Genomic DNA, 17,613 nt, shown 5'->3' on the forward strand with positions numbered 1-17,613 from the left:
GTCCTACAATCAATTTTTTTTTTGAGACAGAGTTTCACTCTTGTTGCCCAGGCTGGAGTGCAATGGTGCGATCTCGGCTCACCGCAACCTCCGCCTCCTGGGTTCAGGCAATTCCCCTGCCTCAGCCTCCCGAATAGCTGGGATTACAGGCACGCACCACCATGCCCAGCTAATTTTTGTATTTTTAGTAGAGACGGGGTTTCACCGTGTTGACCAGGATGGTCTCGATCTCTTGACCTCGTGATCCACCCGCCTCGGCCTCCCACAGTGCTGGGATTACAGGCGTGAGCCACCGCGCCCGGCCACAATCAACTATTTGATCAGGATACATCCTTCTGTAAAGCTCCAGGAGAGCATGCCCAGGGCGGGGACCTTTCTCAAAAGGAGGGGTGGCTTTTCCGTGTCCTCATCATTGCTTTTTTATTACAAAAAACAAACAAACAAAACTACAATAAGGCTGGGCGCGGTGGCTCCCACCTGTAATCCCAGCACTTTGGGAGGCCAAGGTGGCGGATCATAAGGTCAGGAGATCGAGACCATCCTGGCTAACACGGTGAAACCCCGTCTCTACTAAAAATACAAAAAATTAGCTGGGCGTGGTGGCGCACACACCTTTAGTCCCAGGTACTCAGGATGCTTAGGCAGCAGAATCACTTGAACCTGGGAGGCGGAGGTTGCAGTGAGCCAAGATCGCGCCATTGCCCTCCAGCCTCGGCGACAGAGCAAGACTCTGTCTCAAAAAAAAAAAGTAAAACAAATTAGCTGGGTGTCGTGGTGCCCACCTGTAGTCCCAGCTCTTCGGGTGGCTGAAGCACGAGGACTGCTTGAGACTGGGAGGTCACGGCTGCAGTGAACCATGATTGCGCCATTGTACTCCAGCATCGATGGCAGAGTGAGACACCATCTAAAAAAAATTGCAGATGGAATTAAAGTTGCTAGTCAGCTGACTTTAAAATAGGGAGAGTATGGTGGATTACCCAGGTGGGCCCAATCGAATCATTAGCGTTCATCAAAGTGAGAGAAAGGGCCAGGCGTGGTGGCTCACACCTGTAATCCCAGCACCTTGGGAGGCCAAGGCGGGCAGAGTACTTGAGGTCAGGAGTTCGAGACCAGCCTGCACAACGTGGTGAAACCCTATCTCTACTATAAACACAAACATTAGGCAGGTGTGGTGGGCGGCGCCTGCAACCCCAGCTAGTCAGGAGATGGAGGCAGGAGAACCTCTTTGAACCCGGGAGGCCGAGGTTGCAGTGAGCTGAGCTCTAACCGTTGCACTCCAGCCTGGGCGACAGAGATTCCATCTCAAAAAAAAGAAAAAGAAAAAGAACAATAAATAAATAGCTGGTCACGGTGGCTCACGCCTATAATCCCAGCACTTTGGGAGGCCGTGGCAGGTGGATCATGAAGTCACGAGTTCAAGACCAGGCTGGCCAACATAGTGAAACCCGGCTCTACTAAAAATACCAAAAAAAAAGTAGCTGGGCATGGTGGCAGGCGCCTGTAGTCCCAGCTACTTGGGAGGCTGAGGCAGAATTCCTTGAACCTGGGAGACGGAGGTTGCAGTGAGCCAAGATCACACCACTGCACTCCAGCCTGGGTGACAGAGTGAGACTCCATCTCAAAAAGAAAAAAAGAAACATAAAAATAAAATCATAAATAAATAAAGAGACAGACCACGTCCCTGTCTTTGCAGATACAGCCAATATTATTCTCCCATTCGGGCAGTCTCATACTTTCTCTCTGTTGTCAGTTCCATGCTGGAGAGGCCGGGATTTCCCTAGGATCACTGGACCTGCCTGGTTCAGCCTCCGCCCAGCCCTGGCAGGGGAGGGAGTTGACGGGCAGACAGAGGAGGGGAAACTCCCCTGGAACCTGTTTCTCAGCTTCCCGGCTCAGCTGGGACACCCAGCTGGGACACCCGCTGCAAGGAGAGGCCGGGAGGAAGACCCTGACCCCAACATGGCCTCTGCCCTGAGGCCACCCCGGGTCCCCAAACCCAAGGGTGTCCTGCCTTCACACTACTATGAGAGCTTTCTAGAGAAGAAGGCGCCCTGTGACCGGGTAAGGTAGGGCAGGGGACTGGCCCTGCTGGGCTACCGCGGGCAAGTGCAATACCTCTCTGAGCCCCAGTCTCCCCACTCGCCAAGGGGGGCGGGGTGGGTGCCGGATGGGGCAGGGCATGTGCTGTGGGCTGGGGAGGATTCTGGCCATCTGTCTCTCTGTCTCCACGAGTCTTCGGATTTGGTTTCTTTTTCTCTTCCTCTCTCCCTGGCCCGGTGTGTCTCTTCCGACATCTGTCTCAGCCCTTCTCTCTCTCTCTCTGCCTTAAGCTGGATCACTCTCTTGAACACAAACAAGACCAGGGACTTCCTCCAGGAAACGGGGAGCCCTCTGACTCCCCAGCTTCCTCCCCCTCCCAGCCCAGAGCAAACTCCATGAACCTCAGCGGCTGGGGTCAAGACCAGGACAGGTGACAAGTGAGGACAGTAAGAACTGGTGGGGGCCACATTCCACAGGACAGATAGCGGCCATGGAAAATGTATGTGTGTGTGTGTGTGTGTGTGTGTGTGTGTGTGTGTGTGTGTTTATGTCTTCCTCAGAATAAAGTCCCAGCCCCTCCATTCCTCCTAAGGCCCCATCTTTCCCTCCCCATGCCCCAAATTCATTTTCTTTCTTTCCTTTACAGACAGAGTTGCTCTGTCAGCCAGGCTGGAGTGCAATGGCACTATCGTGGCTTAATGGGGCCTCAAACCCCTGGGCTCAAGTGATCCTCCCACCCCAGCCTCCTGAGTAGCTGGCACTACAAGCGTGGCCACCTTTCCTAGCTAATTTTTATTTTTTTTATTGTTTTTTATTTTAAAGATGGGGTTTCACCATGATGGCCAGGCTGGTCTTGAACTCCTGACCTCAGGTGATCCACCCACCTCGGCCTCCCAAAGTGCTAGGATTACAGGCATGAGCCACAGCGCCCGGCCTCCTAGCTAATTTTTAATTAATTAATTTTAGTTTAGTTTTGAGACACAGTCTCGCTCTGTTGCCCAGGCTGGAGTGCAATGCACGCTCTCTGCTGACTGCAACCTCAACATCCCAGGTTCAAGAGATTCTTGTGCCTCAGTCTCCCGAGTACCTGGGATTACAGACACTGGTCATCATGCCCGGCTAATTTTTGTATTTTTAGTAGAGATGGCGTTTCACCATGTTGGCCAGGCTGGTCTCGAACTCCAGACCTCAGGCAATCCGCCCACCTTGGCCTCCCAAAGTGTTGGGATTATAGGAGTGAGCCACCACACCTGGCCTAATTTTTTTTTGTAGCGATGAGGGTCTGGCTATGTTGCCCAGGCTGGTCTTGAACTACTGGCCTCAAGCGATCCTCCTGCCTCAGCCTCCCAAAGTGCTGGTATTAGAGAAGTGAGCTACTGCACCTGCCTCATTTTCTGATACAAACCAACACAGACACCCCAGCTCCTCCCTGCCCATGCCCTGCCTCTGTCCTGAGGTTCCCTTACCTACAGTGGAGTGAACTTTCCTTCTACCTCCATTCGTCCAAATCCTCCCCAACCAACAACTCCTCTGGAGGCTCCAGATCGCTGTGGTTAGGATAGATCATGGGGCCGGGAGCGGTGGCTCATGCCTGTAATTCAACACTTTGGGAGGCAGAGGCCGGCAAATCACTTTCAGGTCAGGAATTCTAGACCAGCTTGGCCAACATGGTGAAACCCTGTCCCTCACTACTAAAAATACAAAAATTAGGCCAGGCGCCGTGGCTCATGCCTATAATCCCAGCCCTGTGGGAGGCCAAGGTGGGCGGATCACTTGAGGTCAGAGGTTCAGGACCAGCTGGCCAAAATGGCGAAACCCCGTCCCTACTAAAAATACAATAATTAGCCCGGCGTGGTGGCGGGCGCCTGTAGTCCTAGCTACTTGGGAGGCTGAGGCAGGAGAATCACTTGAACTTGGGAAGTGTAGGTTGCAGTGAGCCGAGATCGCGCCACTGCGCTCCAGCCTGGATGACAGAGTGAGACTCTGTCTCAAGACAGTAATAAATAAATAAAAATAAAAAGTAAAAATAAAAATAGGGCTGGGCGCGGTGGCTCAAGCCTGGAATCCCAGCACTTTGGGAGGCTGAGGCGGGCGGATCATTAGGTCAAGAGATCAAGAACATCCTGGCCCACATGGTGAAACCCCGTCTCTACTAAAAACACAATAAATACATACATAAATAAAAATAAAAATATTAGCTGGGCATGGTGGTGAGCACCTGTAATCTCAGCTACTCAGGAGGCTGAGGCAAAAGAATTGCTTGAACCCAGGAGGAGGAGGTTGCAGAGAGCAGAGATGGTGCCACTGCACTCCAGTCTGGGCGACAGAGCAAGACTGTCTCCCCAAACAAAACAAAAAAAAAAAAAAAAGAGAAGATCATGGGTCTGAATCCAGAAGACCCAGGTTCTAATCCCAGCTCCACACTTTCTTTGCTCCCAGGCCTTATGCAAGTGACTTAATCTTTGAGGCTCAGTTTTCTGTCTTATGAAATAGGGGAGTTAAGGCTGTAGTCCCAGTTCACATGCTGAGGACTTGACGCAGCGCAGGCCCGGCTGCTTCCCATGTAGAAACTCACCTAATGCTCATGAGATCCTCCAAAGTTGGTACCATTATCATCGCCATTTTACAGCTGGGGAAACTGAGACAGAGACAGCTCAAATAACTTGCCCAACAGCACATCGCGGGTACATGACAAAGCAATACGGTACCTGGTAATACGGTGTTTAATCCTGGACTGCTCTGCTCCCAGTGCCTGCAGCAGGGCTGGCACAAAGGAGGCCTTCGGTAAATGTTAGGTGCATGCATGTGTGTATCTGCGTGTGTGTCTACCGATGGACAGGCGGATGGGTAGATGAACGGGGGATGGGCGGAGGCTTGGTGAATGGATAGATATGGGCCGGATGGTGGCTGAAAGGATGTGTGTGTGTATGGATAAGTGCATACATGAGTGGGTAGATGGATGGGTGGGTGGTGGATGGATGGATGGATGAGTGGGCGGATGGGTGGGTAGATGGATGATGGATGGATGGATGAGTAAAGGGATGGATGGATGAGTGGGTAGGTGGATGGATGGATGGGTAGATAGATGGATGAGTGGGTGGATAGATGGATGGACAGATGATGGAAGGATGGATGGATGAGTAGATGGATGGGTGGGTGGACAAACTGATGGGTGGATGGATGGATGGTGGGTGATGTATGGATGGATGAATGGATGGATGACGGATGAATGATGGATGGGGGATGATGGATGGATGGATGTGTGGGTAGATGGCGGGTAGATGGTTAGATGGATGAATGGATGGGTGAATGGTAGGTGGATGGATGCATGGGGGGATAATGGATGGATAGATGACAGAGGGATGGATAGATGAATGAGTAGATGGATGGGGGTGATAGATGGGTGGATGGTGGGTAAATGGTTAGATGAATGGATGGGTGAATGGTAGGTGGATGGATGCATGGGCGGATAATGGATGGATAGATGATGGAAGGATGGATAGATGAATGGGTGGATGATGGTTGGATGATGGATGTTCAGTGCGTGAGATGGATGGATGGATGGATGATGAATGGATGGATAATGGATGGATGCGGTGTGATGGATGGATGGATGAGTGGGTGGATGGATAGATGAATGGATGTGTGAATGGTAGGTGGATGGATGGGTGGGTAGATGGATGGGTAACTGGATGATGGGTGTGTGGATGGGTGGGTGGGTAGATGGATGGTGGGCAGATGACAGATAGAGGGTATAGGTAGCTGGATGATGGAAGATGGACGGGGACGGGACACCATTAAACCAGGTAGTTCAACTTACCCCTGGAGCCCCCATCTCCATAGACTGGGGGAGCTGCTCTGGGTCCCCAATCACATCAAGGTTCCATTTGGTCCTTTCTCAGAGGAAAACAGGCCCAGATACCAGAATCTGGGCCGTCTCAGGGAGGGTCTTCCTGAGAAGCCAACATTTGATCAGAAACGCAAGGCAGGAGGTGACAAAAATCTGGGGGCAGAGCGGGGCAGAGACCACAGCCAGTGCAAAGGTCCTGAGGCAGGATTGAGTACATGAGAGGCACTCGGCTTTGCCGCCTCACCTCCTTTCTGCACTTCTGGTCCCCAGGATTACAAGAAGTTCTGGGCAGGCCTCCAGGGTCTCACCATTTATTTCTACAACAGCAACCGGGACTTCCAGGTAAGGATGAGAATGGAGGCTCCAAAACTGGCCTTCCCTTGACCCGAGACCAAGCAGACAATGTTGATGGTGAGGCCAAGGCGGCTGCTACATCATCCGGGGGCCTGGAGGCCAAAGAACTGGAGCCAGACCCTTGCTTCTGTGCCCTCAGCACGTGGAGAAGCTAAACCTGGGAGCATTTGAGAAACTCACAGACGAGATTCCCTGGGGAAGCTCACGTGACCCTGGCACCCACTTCTGCCTGGTTCTCCGGAATCAGGAGATCAAATTCAAGGTAGGTCCCTTGGTGGAGGGGTGGGGAGAGGAGGTGCTGGCAGAAGATACTTAAATGCTCCCCCTCCATTGTGGTCTTGACCCCAAAGGAGCTGGGTGTGATGGGAGGGTTTATTTTATTTCAATTATTCTTCTTGTTTTTGGAGAGGGAGTCTCGCTCTGTTGCCGAGGCTGGAGTGCAGTGGTGCAATCTCGGCTGACTGCAACCTCTGCCTCCCGGGTTCAAGCGATTCTCCTGCCTCAGCCTCTCGAGTAGCTGGGATTACAGGCGTGCACCTCCAAGCATGGCTAATTTTTGTATTTTTGGTAGAGACAGGGTTTCACCATGTAGGCCAGGCTGGTCTTGAAGTCCTAACCTCATGATCAACCCGCCTTGGCCTCCCAGAGTGCCGGGATTACAGGCGTGAGCCATTGTGCTCTGCCGGGAGGGGTTATTTTTTATTTTTATTTTTGAGACAGAGTCTTGCTCTGGCGCCGAGGCTGAAGTACAGTGGCGCGATCTCGGCTCACTGCAACCTCTGCCTCCCGGGTTCAAGCGATTCTCCTGCCTCAGCCTCCCAAGGAGCTGGGATTGCAGGCACCTGCCACCACACCCAGCTACTTTTTGTATTTTTGGTAGAGATGGGGTTTCTCCATGTTGGCCAGGCTGGTCTCGAACTCCCGATCTAAAGTGATCCGCCCACCTCAACCTCCCAAAGTGCTGGGATTACAGGCGTGAGTCACTGTGCCTAGTCTATGGGAGGGTTTAGAGCAGGAAAAGTCTGGAATCTGATCTTTGTTTTTCTATTATTTTATTTTGAGACAGGGTCTCTTGCTCATTGCCCAGGCTAGAGTGCAGTAGTGAGATCATAGCTCACTGCAGCCTCTACCTCCCAGGCCCAAGCGATCCTCCCACCTCAGCCAAGCACATGCCACTATTCCTGGCTAATATTTTATTTTTTGTAGAGACAGGGTGCTCACTATGTTACCCAGTCTGGTCTTGAACTCCTGAACTCAAGTGATCCTCCCACCTTGGCCTTCCAGAGTGCTGGATGACAGGCGTGAGCCACTGCCTCCAGCCTGATCTATGGTTTTCAAATGTTCATATAACAGCATCGAAAATTATAGTACCAGCCAGGCATGGTGGCTCATGCCTGTAATCTGAGCACTTTCGGAGGCCAAGGCAGAAGGATAGCTTGAGCCCAGGAGTTCAAGACCAGCCTGGGCAACAAAGCAAGACCCTCATATCTAACAGAAAAAAAAAAAAATAAAGCGCCAGGTGAGGTGGTGCATGCCTGTGGTTCCAGCTACTCAGGAGGCTGAGGCGGGAGGATCACCTGAGCCCAGGGGGATGGAGGCTGCAGTCAGCCATGATTTCGCCATGGCACCTGAGCCACCAGACCAGAGTCCCCTGTCTCAAGAAAACAAAAAACAAAACACCCAGAAACCAAACCAAACCAAAACCAGAAAGAAAACAGCCCTTTGGGGCAGGCACACTGGCTCACGCCTGTAATCCCAGCACTTTGGGAGACTGAGGTGGGCTGATCACGAGGTCAGGAGTTTGAGACCAGCCTGGTCAACATGGCGAAACCCTGTCTCTACTAAAAATACAAAAAATTGGCCAGACATGATAGTGGGTGCATGTAATCCCAGCTACTTAGGAGGCTGAGGCAGGAGAATTGGTTGAACCTGGGAGGCGGAGGGTGCAGTGAGCTGAGATTTTTCCACTGCACACGAGGAAGAAAAAAAACAAAAAGAAAGAAGGAAATAAAGAGAAAAGAAAAGAAAAAGAAAGAAAGAGAAAGAAAGGAGGGAGGGAGGGAGGAAGGAAGGGAAAAGAGAAGAAAATAGCCCTTTGAGGCCGGGCGCGGTGGCTCAAGCCTGTAATCCCAGCACTTTGGGAGGCCGAGGCGGGTGGATCACGAGGTCAAGAGATCGAGACCATCCTGGTCAACGTGGTGAAACCCCGTCTCTACTAAAAATACAAAAAATTAGCTGGGCATGGTGGCGCGTGCCTGTAGTCCCAGCTACTCAGGAGGCTGAGGCAGGAGAATTGCCTGAACCCAGGAGGCGGAGATTGCGGTGAGCCGAGATCGTGCCATTGCACTCCAGCCTGGGTAACATGAGTGAAACTCTGTCTCAAAAAAAAAAAAAAAAAAAAAAAAGAAATAGCCCTTTGAAGTGCCCCAGTTCCATTTCATAGATGAGGAGACTGAGGCTCAGTGACATGATTCTTTTCTTTTGTTCCACAGGTAGAAACCTTGGAGTGTCGAGAGATGTGGAAGGGCTTCATCTTGACGGTGGTGGAGGTAAGTACTGGCTCTCTGCGCCCTCTCTTCCGTTCTCTTTTTACCATCCTTCATTCTCCAAACAAACCCAGTTTCGCCATTTTGGCCAGACTGGTCTCGAACTCCTGACCTCAACAGATCTGCCTGCCTCGGATCCCCAAGTGCTGGGATTACAGGTGTGAGCCACAGTGACTGGTCGTTATTTCTTATTTTATTATTATTTTTTTGAGACAGGGTCTTGCTCTGTTGCCCAGGCTGGAGTGAAGTGGTATGATCATAGCACACTGCAGCCTCCAACAACGAGGCTCAAGCAGTCCTCCTGCCTCAGCCTCCCAAGTAGATGGGACTACAGGCACAGGTCACCACATCTGACTAATTTTTAAAACTTTTTGTAGAGCAAGGGCCGGGTGCAGTCGCTCACGCCTGTAATCCCAGCACTTTGGGAGGCCGAGGTGGGTGGATCACCTGAGGTCAGAAGTTCAAGACCAGCCTGACCAACATGGAGAAACCCCATCTCTACTAAAAATACAAAATTAGTTGGGCATGGTGGCACCTGCCTGTAATCCCAGCTACTCAGGAGACTGAGGAAGGAGAATCACTTGAATCCAGTAGGCGGAGGTTGCGGTGAGCCGAGATCGCGCCATTGCACTCGGCCTGGGCAAGGAAAGCAAAACTCTGTTTAAAACAAAAAAAAATTTTTTTATAGAGCAGGGCTCACTATGTTGCCCAGGCTTGTCTCCCAACTCCTGTGCCCAAGCCATCCACCCACCTCGGCCTCCAAAAGTGCTGGGATTACAGGCGTCTGATTTCCCTGTTTCTTGGCTTGCCCTGGCAGCCATTGAGTTTTGAGACCTGCCTGGCCCCTGGAGACTTTTGTTTGAAACCCTAGATTCCAGCATCTACTCTCATGCAACCCCTCTGCACCCTCTGGAAGACCTCCTTGCCTCCGAAGGTGTCAGAGTTTATGGCTCTGAGCTCTGGCCTCAGTTTGTCACTGTGTGACTTGGACACAGCCGTCCATTCACGGCCAGCTGGGTGTGGTCACTGTCCCTTGATCGCCTGCCCCTCAGCTCCGTGTCCCGTCCAACCTGATCCTGCTTCCTGGACACCTATACATGATGGCTGAAGTCTTGGCCAAAGAGGAGGCACGCCGTGCACTGGAGACACCCTCGTGAGTGCCCTGCCAGTCCCGAGGGGCTGCAGGATGGGGCAGGAGGTGGCTGTGCGCTGAGGGTGGGCAGTGAACTGGGTCTTGGATTTTGCATGAGGACTGCATTAGGGTAAGGCCCAAGCTGGGAGATGGGGGAGGGTTTCCAGGAGGAGGTTTAGGGGCCTAGAGGACTGAATGTGTCTTCAGCGACAGGGCTAGGCCTGAGGAGTGGGGGCAGGATGGGGGGGTCCGTCTAGGTGTCTAGGGGTTATTTGCCAGAGGGCATAGCCAGGTCCCCAGAGGCGGGGCTTGGATGGGGGGCGGAGCATCATCTTTGTGGGCGGTTCTTGGGGATTAGGGAGGCAGGCGGGGCCTCTAGGGAAGGCTCCAAGTGCCTACAAGGTAGGGCTTGGTCTCCCTGGCCTGGGTCTGTGCCTTGGGGTTGGGGCTGTATCTACGGGGTCAGAATTAGGAGCCTGGCTGTCCACGGTGGCTAACGCCTGTCATCTCAGCGCCTTGGGAGGTCGAGGAGAGAGGAGTGCTTGGGCCCAATTCAAAAGCAAACAGTGGCAACATAGCGAGCCCCCGCCTCTTTTAAAAAAAAATACTAGGCCAGTCCCAGTGGCTCACGCCTGTAATTCCAGCAGTTTGGGAGGCCGAGGCGGGGGGATCACCTGAGGTCGGGAGTTCTAGACCAGCCTGACCAATATGGTGAAACCCCGTCTCAACTAAAAATAAAAAAATTAGCCCGGTGTGGTGGTGCATGCCTGTAATCCCAGCTAATCGGGGGGGCTGAGGCAGAAGAATCGCTTGAACCCAGGAGACGGAGGTTGCAGTGAGTCAAGATCGTCCTATTGCACTCCAGCCTGGGCAACAAGAGCGAAACTCTATCTCAAAAAAAGAAACAAAACAAAAACACAGAAAGGCTGGACTGGGTCTGGAGCGCAGAGCAGGGTCTCCTGGGCCTACGAGACAGGGATGGAGATGGGGCTGGGTCTCCGAGGAGGCGGGGTTTACGTGCGGAAGAGCGGACCTGGTCTCCGGGGTCACGAGTGGATGACGCGGCCCGCCACAGGTGCTTCCTGAAGGTGAGCCGGCTGGAGGCACAACTGCTCCTAGAGCGGTACCCCGAGTGCGGAAACCTGCTGCTGCGGCCCAGCGGGGACGGCGCGGACGGCGCGTCGGTCACCACGCGGCAGATGCACAATGGGTACGCATGCGCGGCTCCGGAGCCCTGGGTGGGAGGAGGGTGGGCCCGGGGGTGTGGTCAGAAGCAGGGGCGGAGCTCGACCCGCGCTAGTGGATAGGCCTAGCGGCGGAGTCTGAACTTAGAGGGAAGACTGGGGGCGGAGTCAGAGCTGAGCTGGGCGGGTTGGGGGCGGAGTCAGCTGTGCAGCTGCGCAGGGCGGGCTGAGGATGGAGTCAGCTGAGCGGAGGAGACTGGGGGCGGAGTCAGAGCTAAGCTGGGCGGGTTGGGGGCGGAGCCAGCTGAGCTGAGGAGGCTGGGGGCGGAGTCAGCTGAGCGGGGAGGCTGGGGGCGGGATCAGAGCTCAGCTGGGCGGGTTGGGGACGGAGTCAGAGCTGAGCACGGGAGACTAGGGGCAGAGTCAGAGCTAGACAGGGCTGGCTGGGGGGCGGGATCAGAGCTCTGGTGTTGTGGGATCCTGAGGTTGGCGCTGTCCCAGGTATGGGGTCAATACCTGGGGGCGAAGGTAGAGCCCAGGCAGGGCTGCAGACCCCTCTGCAGGAGCAGCCAGGAGGTCTTGGGTTAGGAGCTGGGACAACCTGTAAGTAGACTCAGATCCCTGGGTTAGGGTCGGCTTCTCCAGAAGGTAAGGTACGCAGGGGCCGGGTTTGGGCGTCTGGAAGGGATGAAGTCAAATCCAGGGGTGGAATGGACCCTTTGAATAGAGTCAGGATCTATGGGTAGAGTCATGGCCGTGACCCTTTGGAAGTTGAGTAGGGCTGTGAAGGCGGAGCCACGCTGGGGGCGGAGTCAAATTTTCAATCCCAGTCCAGGGTTAGGCAGGGCAATGTAAAAAGGGGAGTCGGGGACTGGGGGTGGAGCTATTACAGGGGCGGGGCCTTACCCGGGCATTACCCGGGGCGGAGTCTTTAAGGCCTGGCTCTCCCCGGGCGCGGTGCCAGAATGAGGAGCTGGCCTTTTCTGTAGTGGTGCCAGTCTGGCCTGGTCTCTCCCTGGAGAAGGTGCCAAGACTGTGGGTGGGGTCTTCTGTGGGAGCAGTGCTGGGAACGGGTAGTCAGTGCTACGGGGGTATAGAGGGGCTTCGGTCCTCCATGGGGCGGAGCCAATCAGGGGCGGGCCCTTCTCTGGGGGCGGAGCCAGTCTGAACCCATTCTATTGGGGGCGGAGCCTCGGTTCGGGGCGGGCCTTCCCGGGGTTGGGGAGCGCTATGGGAGCCTGAGCTGACCGCCTCACTCACTCTCTGCTCGTGCAGGACGCACGTGGTCCGGCATTATAAGGTGAAGCGGGAGGGAACCAAGTATGTGATCGACGTGGAAGAGCCGGTGAGCGTTGGGCCGGAGTCCCCAGAAGTGCTTTTGTGGGGTCTGCGCCCTTTCCCCAGCAGCCTGACCGCTCTCCCGTTCGCCCCAGTTCTCTTGTACTTCCCTGGACGCCGTGGTCAACTATTTCGTGTCGCATACTAAAAAGGCGCTGGTGCCCTTCCTGTTTGACGAGGACTACGAGAAGGTGCTAGGTGGGTGCGGCTTCGGGGAGTTCCGGGGCCCAGTCCTCACCTCTCCCGCCCCAGCCCGGACGGACGGGGCCGCCCTGGCCGCCCCGCTTCTTCCAGGCCGCCCTCTCTGTTCCAGGCTACGTGGAGGCCGATAAGGAGAATGGCGAGTGTGTGTGGGTGGCGCCCTCCGCCCCGGGCCCAGGTGACGTCCCCTCCCCGCGGGCCGAGGTGGGAGGGATCGAGGACCCCACATCCAGCCACACCCCCTCAGTTTGGTGGCTGCATTGCTTGTATCTGATGTTGCTCACAAAATTGCAGGGACAGAAATGACTCAGATCCTGCCTTCGGGGTGTCGGGGCGGGGTGGGGAGGGTCCCAGCTTGTGGAGTAGGGTGGTGGACCCAGCTAAACGCAGACACTCTCATCCTGTAGGGTCGAATTTGGGGTGGAGGTAAAACCTGGGCTGGAGAGAGGCACCTAGAGTTTGGGAGGAGATGGGGGCAGAGAAGGGAAAGCTTCCTAGGGGAGGTCTTTGCAAACGGTCCCAAAGGATCTTCTTAGGTAGAAATGGGGATTGAAGGGACAGGGGGTGACCTGGACAAACAGTAGCCCCCTAGAGACCGGGAATCGGGATAGGTGTTGGTAAACAAGTGGAAATCGGTCCTGTTTACGGAGTGGGAGGAGGAGGCAGAGAACACGCTAGAAAGGAATGTAGGATGGGTGGTCTGGTCTTCCCTGCACTGGGCGTATATAGGGACCCCCAAGTACCATATCCACACACACATGCATGATCCACGAACTGTGGCCACCTGCCTAGCCAGAAGCTGGCACACACTTGTGGAGGCATGATAGATCCACACATGGATAAATACACGTGTACCCCAATTCCAGTCATATACACACGCCATGTAGCACAGATATACCTGTCTCACGCCACAATCGTCTGTGCACATAAATGCAGACACTTCCATGCACAAGCACAAAATCAGACACGTATAGATACATGGGCATAACACACTCATCTAGACAAGCACTGAAGCAGATACCTTAGTGGGCGTGCAGTCACGCACATATACACACAGCAGGCATGTGTGCACAAACCTTGCACTTCAATTTGACTTAGGCAGATTCATTTAGTGTACATGTGTATCCCACACGAAAACATACTTTTTTTTTTTTTGAGACAGCGTCTCGCTCTGTTGCCCAGGCTGGAGTGCAATGGCACCATCTTGGCTCACCGCAACCTCCGCTTCCCAGGTGCAGAGATTCCCCTGCCTCAGCCTTCTGAATAGCTGGGATTACAGGCCTGTGCTACCACGCCTGGCTAATTTTTTGTATTTTTAGTAGAGATGGGATTTCACCATGTTGGTCAGGCTGGTCTCGAACTCCTGACCTTGTGATCCACCTGCCTGAGTCTCCAAAAGTGCTAGGATTACAGGCATGAGCCACCGCACCCAGCCCAGATTTTTTTTTTTTTTTTGAGACAGAGTCGCTCTGTCACCTAGGCTGTAGTGCAGTGGCCCAATCTCCGCTCACTACAACCCCCGCCTCCCAGGTTCAAGCGATTCTCCTGCCTCAGCCCCCTGAGTAGCTGGGATGACAGGCACCCACCACCATGCCAGGCTAATTTTTTTTTTTTTTTTTTTGAGACGGAGTTTCGCTCTTGTTGCCCAGGCTGGAGTGCAATGGCGCGATCTCGGCTCACCGCAACCTCCGCCTCCTGGGTTCAGGCAATTCTCCTGCCTCAGCCTCCTGAGTAGCTGGGATTACAGGCATGCGCCACCATGCCCAGCTGATTTTTTGTATTTTTAGTAGAGACGGGGTTTCACCATGTTGACCAGGATGGTCTCGATCTCTTGACCTCGTGATCCACCCGCCTCGGCCTCCCAAAGTGCTGGGATTACAGGCTTGAGCCACCGCGCCCGGCCCAGGCTAATTTTTATATGTTTAGTAGAGATGGTGTTTCACCATATTGGCCAGGCTGGTCTTCAACCCGACCTCAGGTGATCCATCCACCCCAGCCCCGCAAAATGCTGAGATTACAGGTGTCAGCCACCACGCACAGGGATATGTCTCCAGTCATGCACACAGCCCCCCCCCATCCCCCGCTATGTCCCTGTATGACATGGGTCTTGACAGCTGACTAACTTTCCCCATCAGGTCCTGCACCCTCCACAAGTGGCCCCAAGCTGCCACCTCCTGCATCTGTGCCTGTGTCCAGCCAGGACAAGCTGCCCCCATTACCCCCACTGCCGCCACTACCAGACCAGGAAGAGAACTACGTGACCCCCATTGGGGACACCCCAGCTGTTGACTACGAGAACCAAGACGGTGGGTGGGAAGCAGAGCTGCTGAGAGCCAGGGGGGTTGCGGGAACAGGTTAACAGCTGATGTGACACATTACACCTTTGTTCACGCAGTGGCTCCCTCCAGTCGGCCGGTCATCCTGAAGCCGAAGAAGTTGCCAAAGGCTCCTGCGAAGCCTCCAAAGCCACCCACTGGACCCAAGCCAGGTAGGGGTCCCCCCCAATCCCTCCCTCACCGGATGGCTGGCCAGCCTCAGCGCTTATCTCTGTTGCTGTTGAAGACGGAGTCTCGCTCTGTTGCCCAGGCTGGAGGGCAGTGGTGCGATCTCGGCTCACTGCAATCTCCGCCTCCCGGGTTCAAGCGATTCTCCTGCCTCAGCCTCCTGAGTAGCTGGGATTACAGGCACCCGCCATCACGCCCATCTAATTTTTGTATTTTTAGTAGAGAAGGGGTTTCACCATGTTGCCCAGACTGGTCTCGAACTCCTGACCTCAAGTGATTCACCCACCTCAGCCTCCCAAAGTGCTGGGATTACAGGCGTGAGCCACCACACCTGGCCTCATCTGTCTTCTCTTCCAGAGCCCAAAATCGTTAATGGTGGCTTTCCCAGGAAGCTGCCAACCAGCTCAGCCCAGCCTCTCTTCCCCACACCGGGTAAGGGGTCTGCAGGGTCAGGGCGGGGCAGGCTTCCCAGGCGCATGACCCATGCAGTCACACAGGGCCCCACGCTCCAAAACACCCTGCCTTTTAAGGCTCTGCTGTCTCTTTCTTGAAATTCCTAATGCTTTCAAGCACATTGTCACGTTGCACTGTGCCCTGCAAATCCCAGCCGGTCCTGGGTGGCTGTCAGGGGGCAGGGCACGGACTGGGGATTCCTAAGCCAGCTGCAGCCCCTACTCCTGAATCCCCAGGGCTGGCAGACGTGACCGCAGAGCTACAAAAGAAGCTGGAGAAGAGGCGAGCGCTGGAGCACTGAGTCGGACACGCCGGGAACCAGTGGGCCAGTCCCGGGGCACAGCTCAGTGACCAGATTCTTTCTCCCAGGATTAAAACTCTGACCCCAGGACCCATGTGTCTGGCTTGGCTTGGGGGAGTAGGGTACGAGGGGTCCGTCAGATGTCTGCCTACGGATGGCCCCATTCACTCCCAATGACCCTTAGTGCAGTGAAACCTACCACCATATCCTGGGAGAAAAGCCCATTTTACAGCTGGGAAGGCTGAGGTCCCAGTGCCACACACCAGAGAGGACCACCCAGGCCCAAAGAACCAGCACTGTGGCCTGGCCTGGCCAGTGTTTGACCTTTATTAAGAGGGGAGGAGGGGACGAGGGCCCGCCAGGGTGCCCACTCCCTCTTGATGACCCCCCCCATCAGGAGTTAAGGCTCCAAGCAGCAAGTGACAGAGGAGGGGGCCTGGCTCCAGCAGCCGGGCCTGGCAGCGGCCCCCCCAAAAACACCCCGGCTGGGGGGTGCCTGGGGGCCTAGGTGAGGCTGGTGTTGGAACTGCTGGTAGCACTGCCTCGCTTTTGCAGGCAGCGCACGGAGCTGGGGACCTGCAGGCCTGTCGTCACCTGGAAGCTGCCACACCATACCTGAGGGACAGCGGGGGGAGGCGGGAGGGGCTCAGCTTCGAACCCCGGCACCCAGCACCACCCTCTCCTACCCCCGGACCGCGGCGGGCAGCTCACCGTGAAAGCGGGCAGGAGCGGCTGTGTAAACTTGGCCTTGAAGGTGTGAAGCACTTGTTTGGTGCGGGCGTTGTAGAAGGACAGGAGGCCTGGGGTGGGGACGCAGAGGGACAGTGGGGCCAGTCAGAAGTGGGATAGGGGCAGAGGGAGGGGACTCAGGCAGGGGCAGCCAGAGACGGCAGCTGGGGCTTGGGGTCACCTTGGTGGAAGTCACAGTGCACACCCAGGCAGTCGGGCACGGGGGCGTCCAGCACCTTGACCTTGTTGGCATGCTTGGCCGTGAAGCTGACCTGCAGCCAGTTGTTCACGTGCAGGCACCAGGAGGCGGCCGTCTTGCCCAGCTGCTCAAAGCGGCCCAGGCTGCGGTAGGCCACGCCCACGCCAAACGCTTTGCTGTCGGGCTCATAGCGTACCTCCCAGTAATGCTCCCCACCGTCGATCAGCGTGTCCCCTGGGGCGCAGGGCAGGAGGGGTGGGCAGGGGATCTGGGTAGAACTCAGCCACAGATACCCTTCCACAAAGGGCTAGCCACTGAGGGGCTCCCTACACCACAGCTGCTCCCTCCAGACACTCCTCAGGTTGCTAGCTGTATCCCCAGGTACCCCTCGAGCCCTAGCTATTCCCTTCAGATACTCCTGAAGTTCCCAGCTATTCCCCCCAGATACTCCTTAGGCCCCAGCTATTCCCTCCAGATACTCCACTGTCCCTGTGATTCCCTCCAGATATCCTCAGGTGCCAGCTATTCCCCCCAGACACTCCTTGGGATCCCAGCTATTTCCCCCAGATATCCCTGAGAGTCCCAGCTATTCCCTCCAGATACTCCTCAGGCTCTAGCTATTCCCTTCAGCTACTCCTCAGTTCCTGCTATTCCCTCCAGATACTCCTTGGACTCCAGCTATTCCCCCCCAGATACTCCCTGGGGACCCAGCTATTCCCCCAAGATACTCCTTGAGGACCCAGCTATTCCCCCCAGATACTCCTCGGGGACCCAGCTATTCC

The 17,613-nt window shown here is 55.1% G+C and overlaps 2 protein-coding genes across 7 annotated transcripts in view; one reads left to right on the forward strand and one right to left on the reverse strand.

The window, feature by feature from the left end:
- The first annotated feature begins 1,821 nt into the window (after window positions 1-1,821).
- STAP2 (signal transducing adaptor family member 2) lies at window positions 1,822-15,993 on the forward strand. Of its 3 annotated transcripts, XM_032252216.1 has the most exons (13): window positions 1,822-2,061; window positions 6,161-6,232; window positions 6,384-6,506; window positions 8,737-8,793; window positions 9,843-9,943; window positions 10,998-11,132; window positions 12,382-12,451; window positions 12,540-12,642; window positions 12,758-12,823; window positions 14,781-14,951; window positions 15,041-15,133; window positions 15,507-15,581; window positions 15,839-15,993. In XM_032252216.1, the coding sequence occupies exons 1-13, from the start codon at window positions 1,960-1,962 to the stop codon at window positions 15,901-15,903; spliced, it is 1,233 nt and encodes a 410-aa protein (XP_032108107.1). In that variant the 5' UTR covers window positions 1,822-1,959; the 3' UTR covers window positions 15,904-15,993. The 3 variants fall into 3 exon arrangements, with proteins under 3 accessions (XP_032108107.1, XP_032108108.1, XP_032108109.1); XM_032252217.1 differs by lacking the exon at window positions 12,758-12,823; XM_032252218.1 differs by lacking the exons at window positions 12,758-12,823; window positions 14,781-14,951.
- Window positions 15,994-16,206: 213 nt separating this feature from the next.
- FSD1 (fibronectin type III and SPRY domain containing 1) overlaps window positions 16,207-17,613 on the reverse strand; it is a 17,252-nt gene continuing 15,845 nt past the window's right edge. For 2 of the 4 annotated variants that reach the window (XM_032252212.1, XM_032252213.1), the window contains exons 11-13: window positions 16,814-17,065; window positions 16,615-16,703; window positions 16,207-16,518 (exon numbers count right to left, since the gene is read on the reverse strand). In XM_032252212.1, the coding sequence (XP_032108103.1) occupies window positions 16,408-16,518; window positions 16,615-16,703; window positions 16,814-17,065 (452 nt within the window). In that variant the 3' untranslated portion in view covers window positions 16,207-16,407. The remainder of the gene's footprint in view (window positions 16,519-16,614; window positions 16,704-16,813; window positions 17,066-17,613) is intronic. The other 2 variants (XM_032252215.1, XM_032252214.1) reach the window with 2 other exon arrangements.

Source organism: Sapajus apella, unplaced genomic scaffold (assembly GCF_009761245.1).
Source record: "Sapajus apella isolate SASKATOON/1434 unplaced genomic scaffold, GSC_monkey_1.0 scaffold77, whole genome shotgun sequence".
In the NCBI taxonomy this organism is placed as follows: Eukaryota; Metazoa; Chordata; class Mammalia; order Primates; family Cebidae; genus Sapajus; species Sapajus apella.

Excerpts from the sequence above, each read along its gene's own strand:
- STAP2 (XM_032252216.1), top strand. The coding sequence starts at position 1,960 with ATGGCCTCTGCCCTGAGGCCACCCCGGGTCCCCAAACCCAAGGGTGTC. Across the intron at positions 12,643-12,757 it reads GGACTACGAGAAGGTGCTAG|GCTACGTGGAGGCCGATAAG; the intron begins GTGGGTGCGGCT and ends TCTCTGTTCCAG. Across the intron at positions 15,134-15,506 it reads ACCCACTGGACCCAAGCCAG|AGCCCAAAATCGTTAATGGT; the intron begins GTAGGGGTCCCC and ends CTTCTCTTCCAG.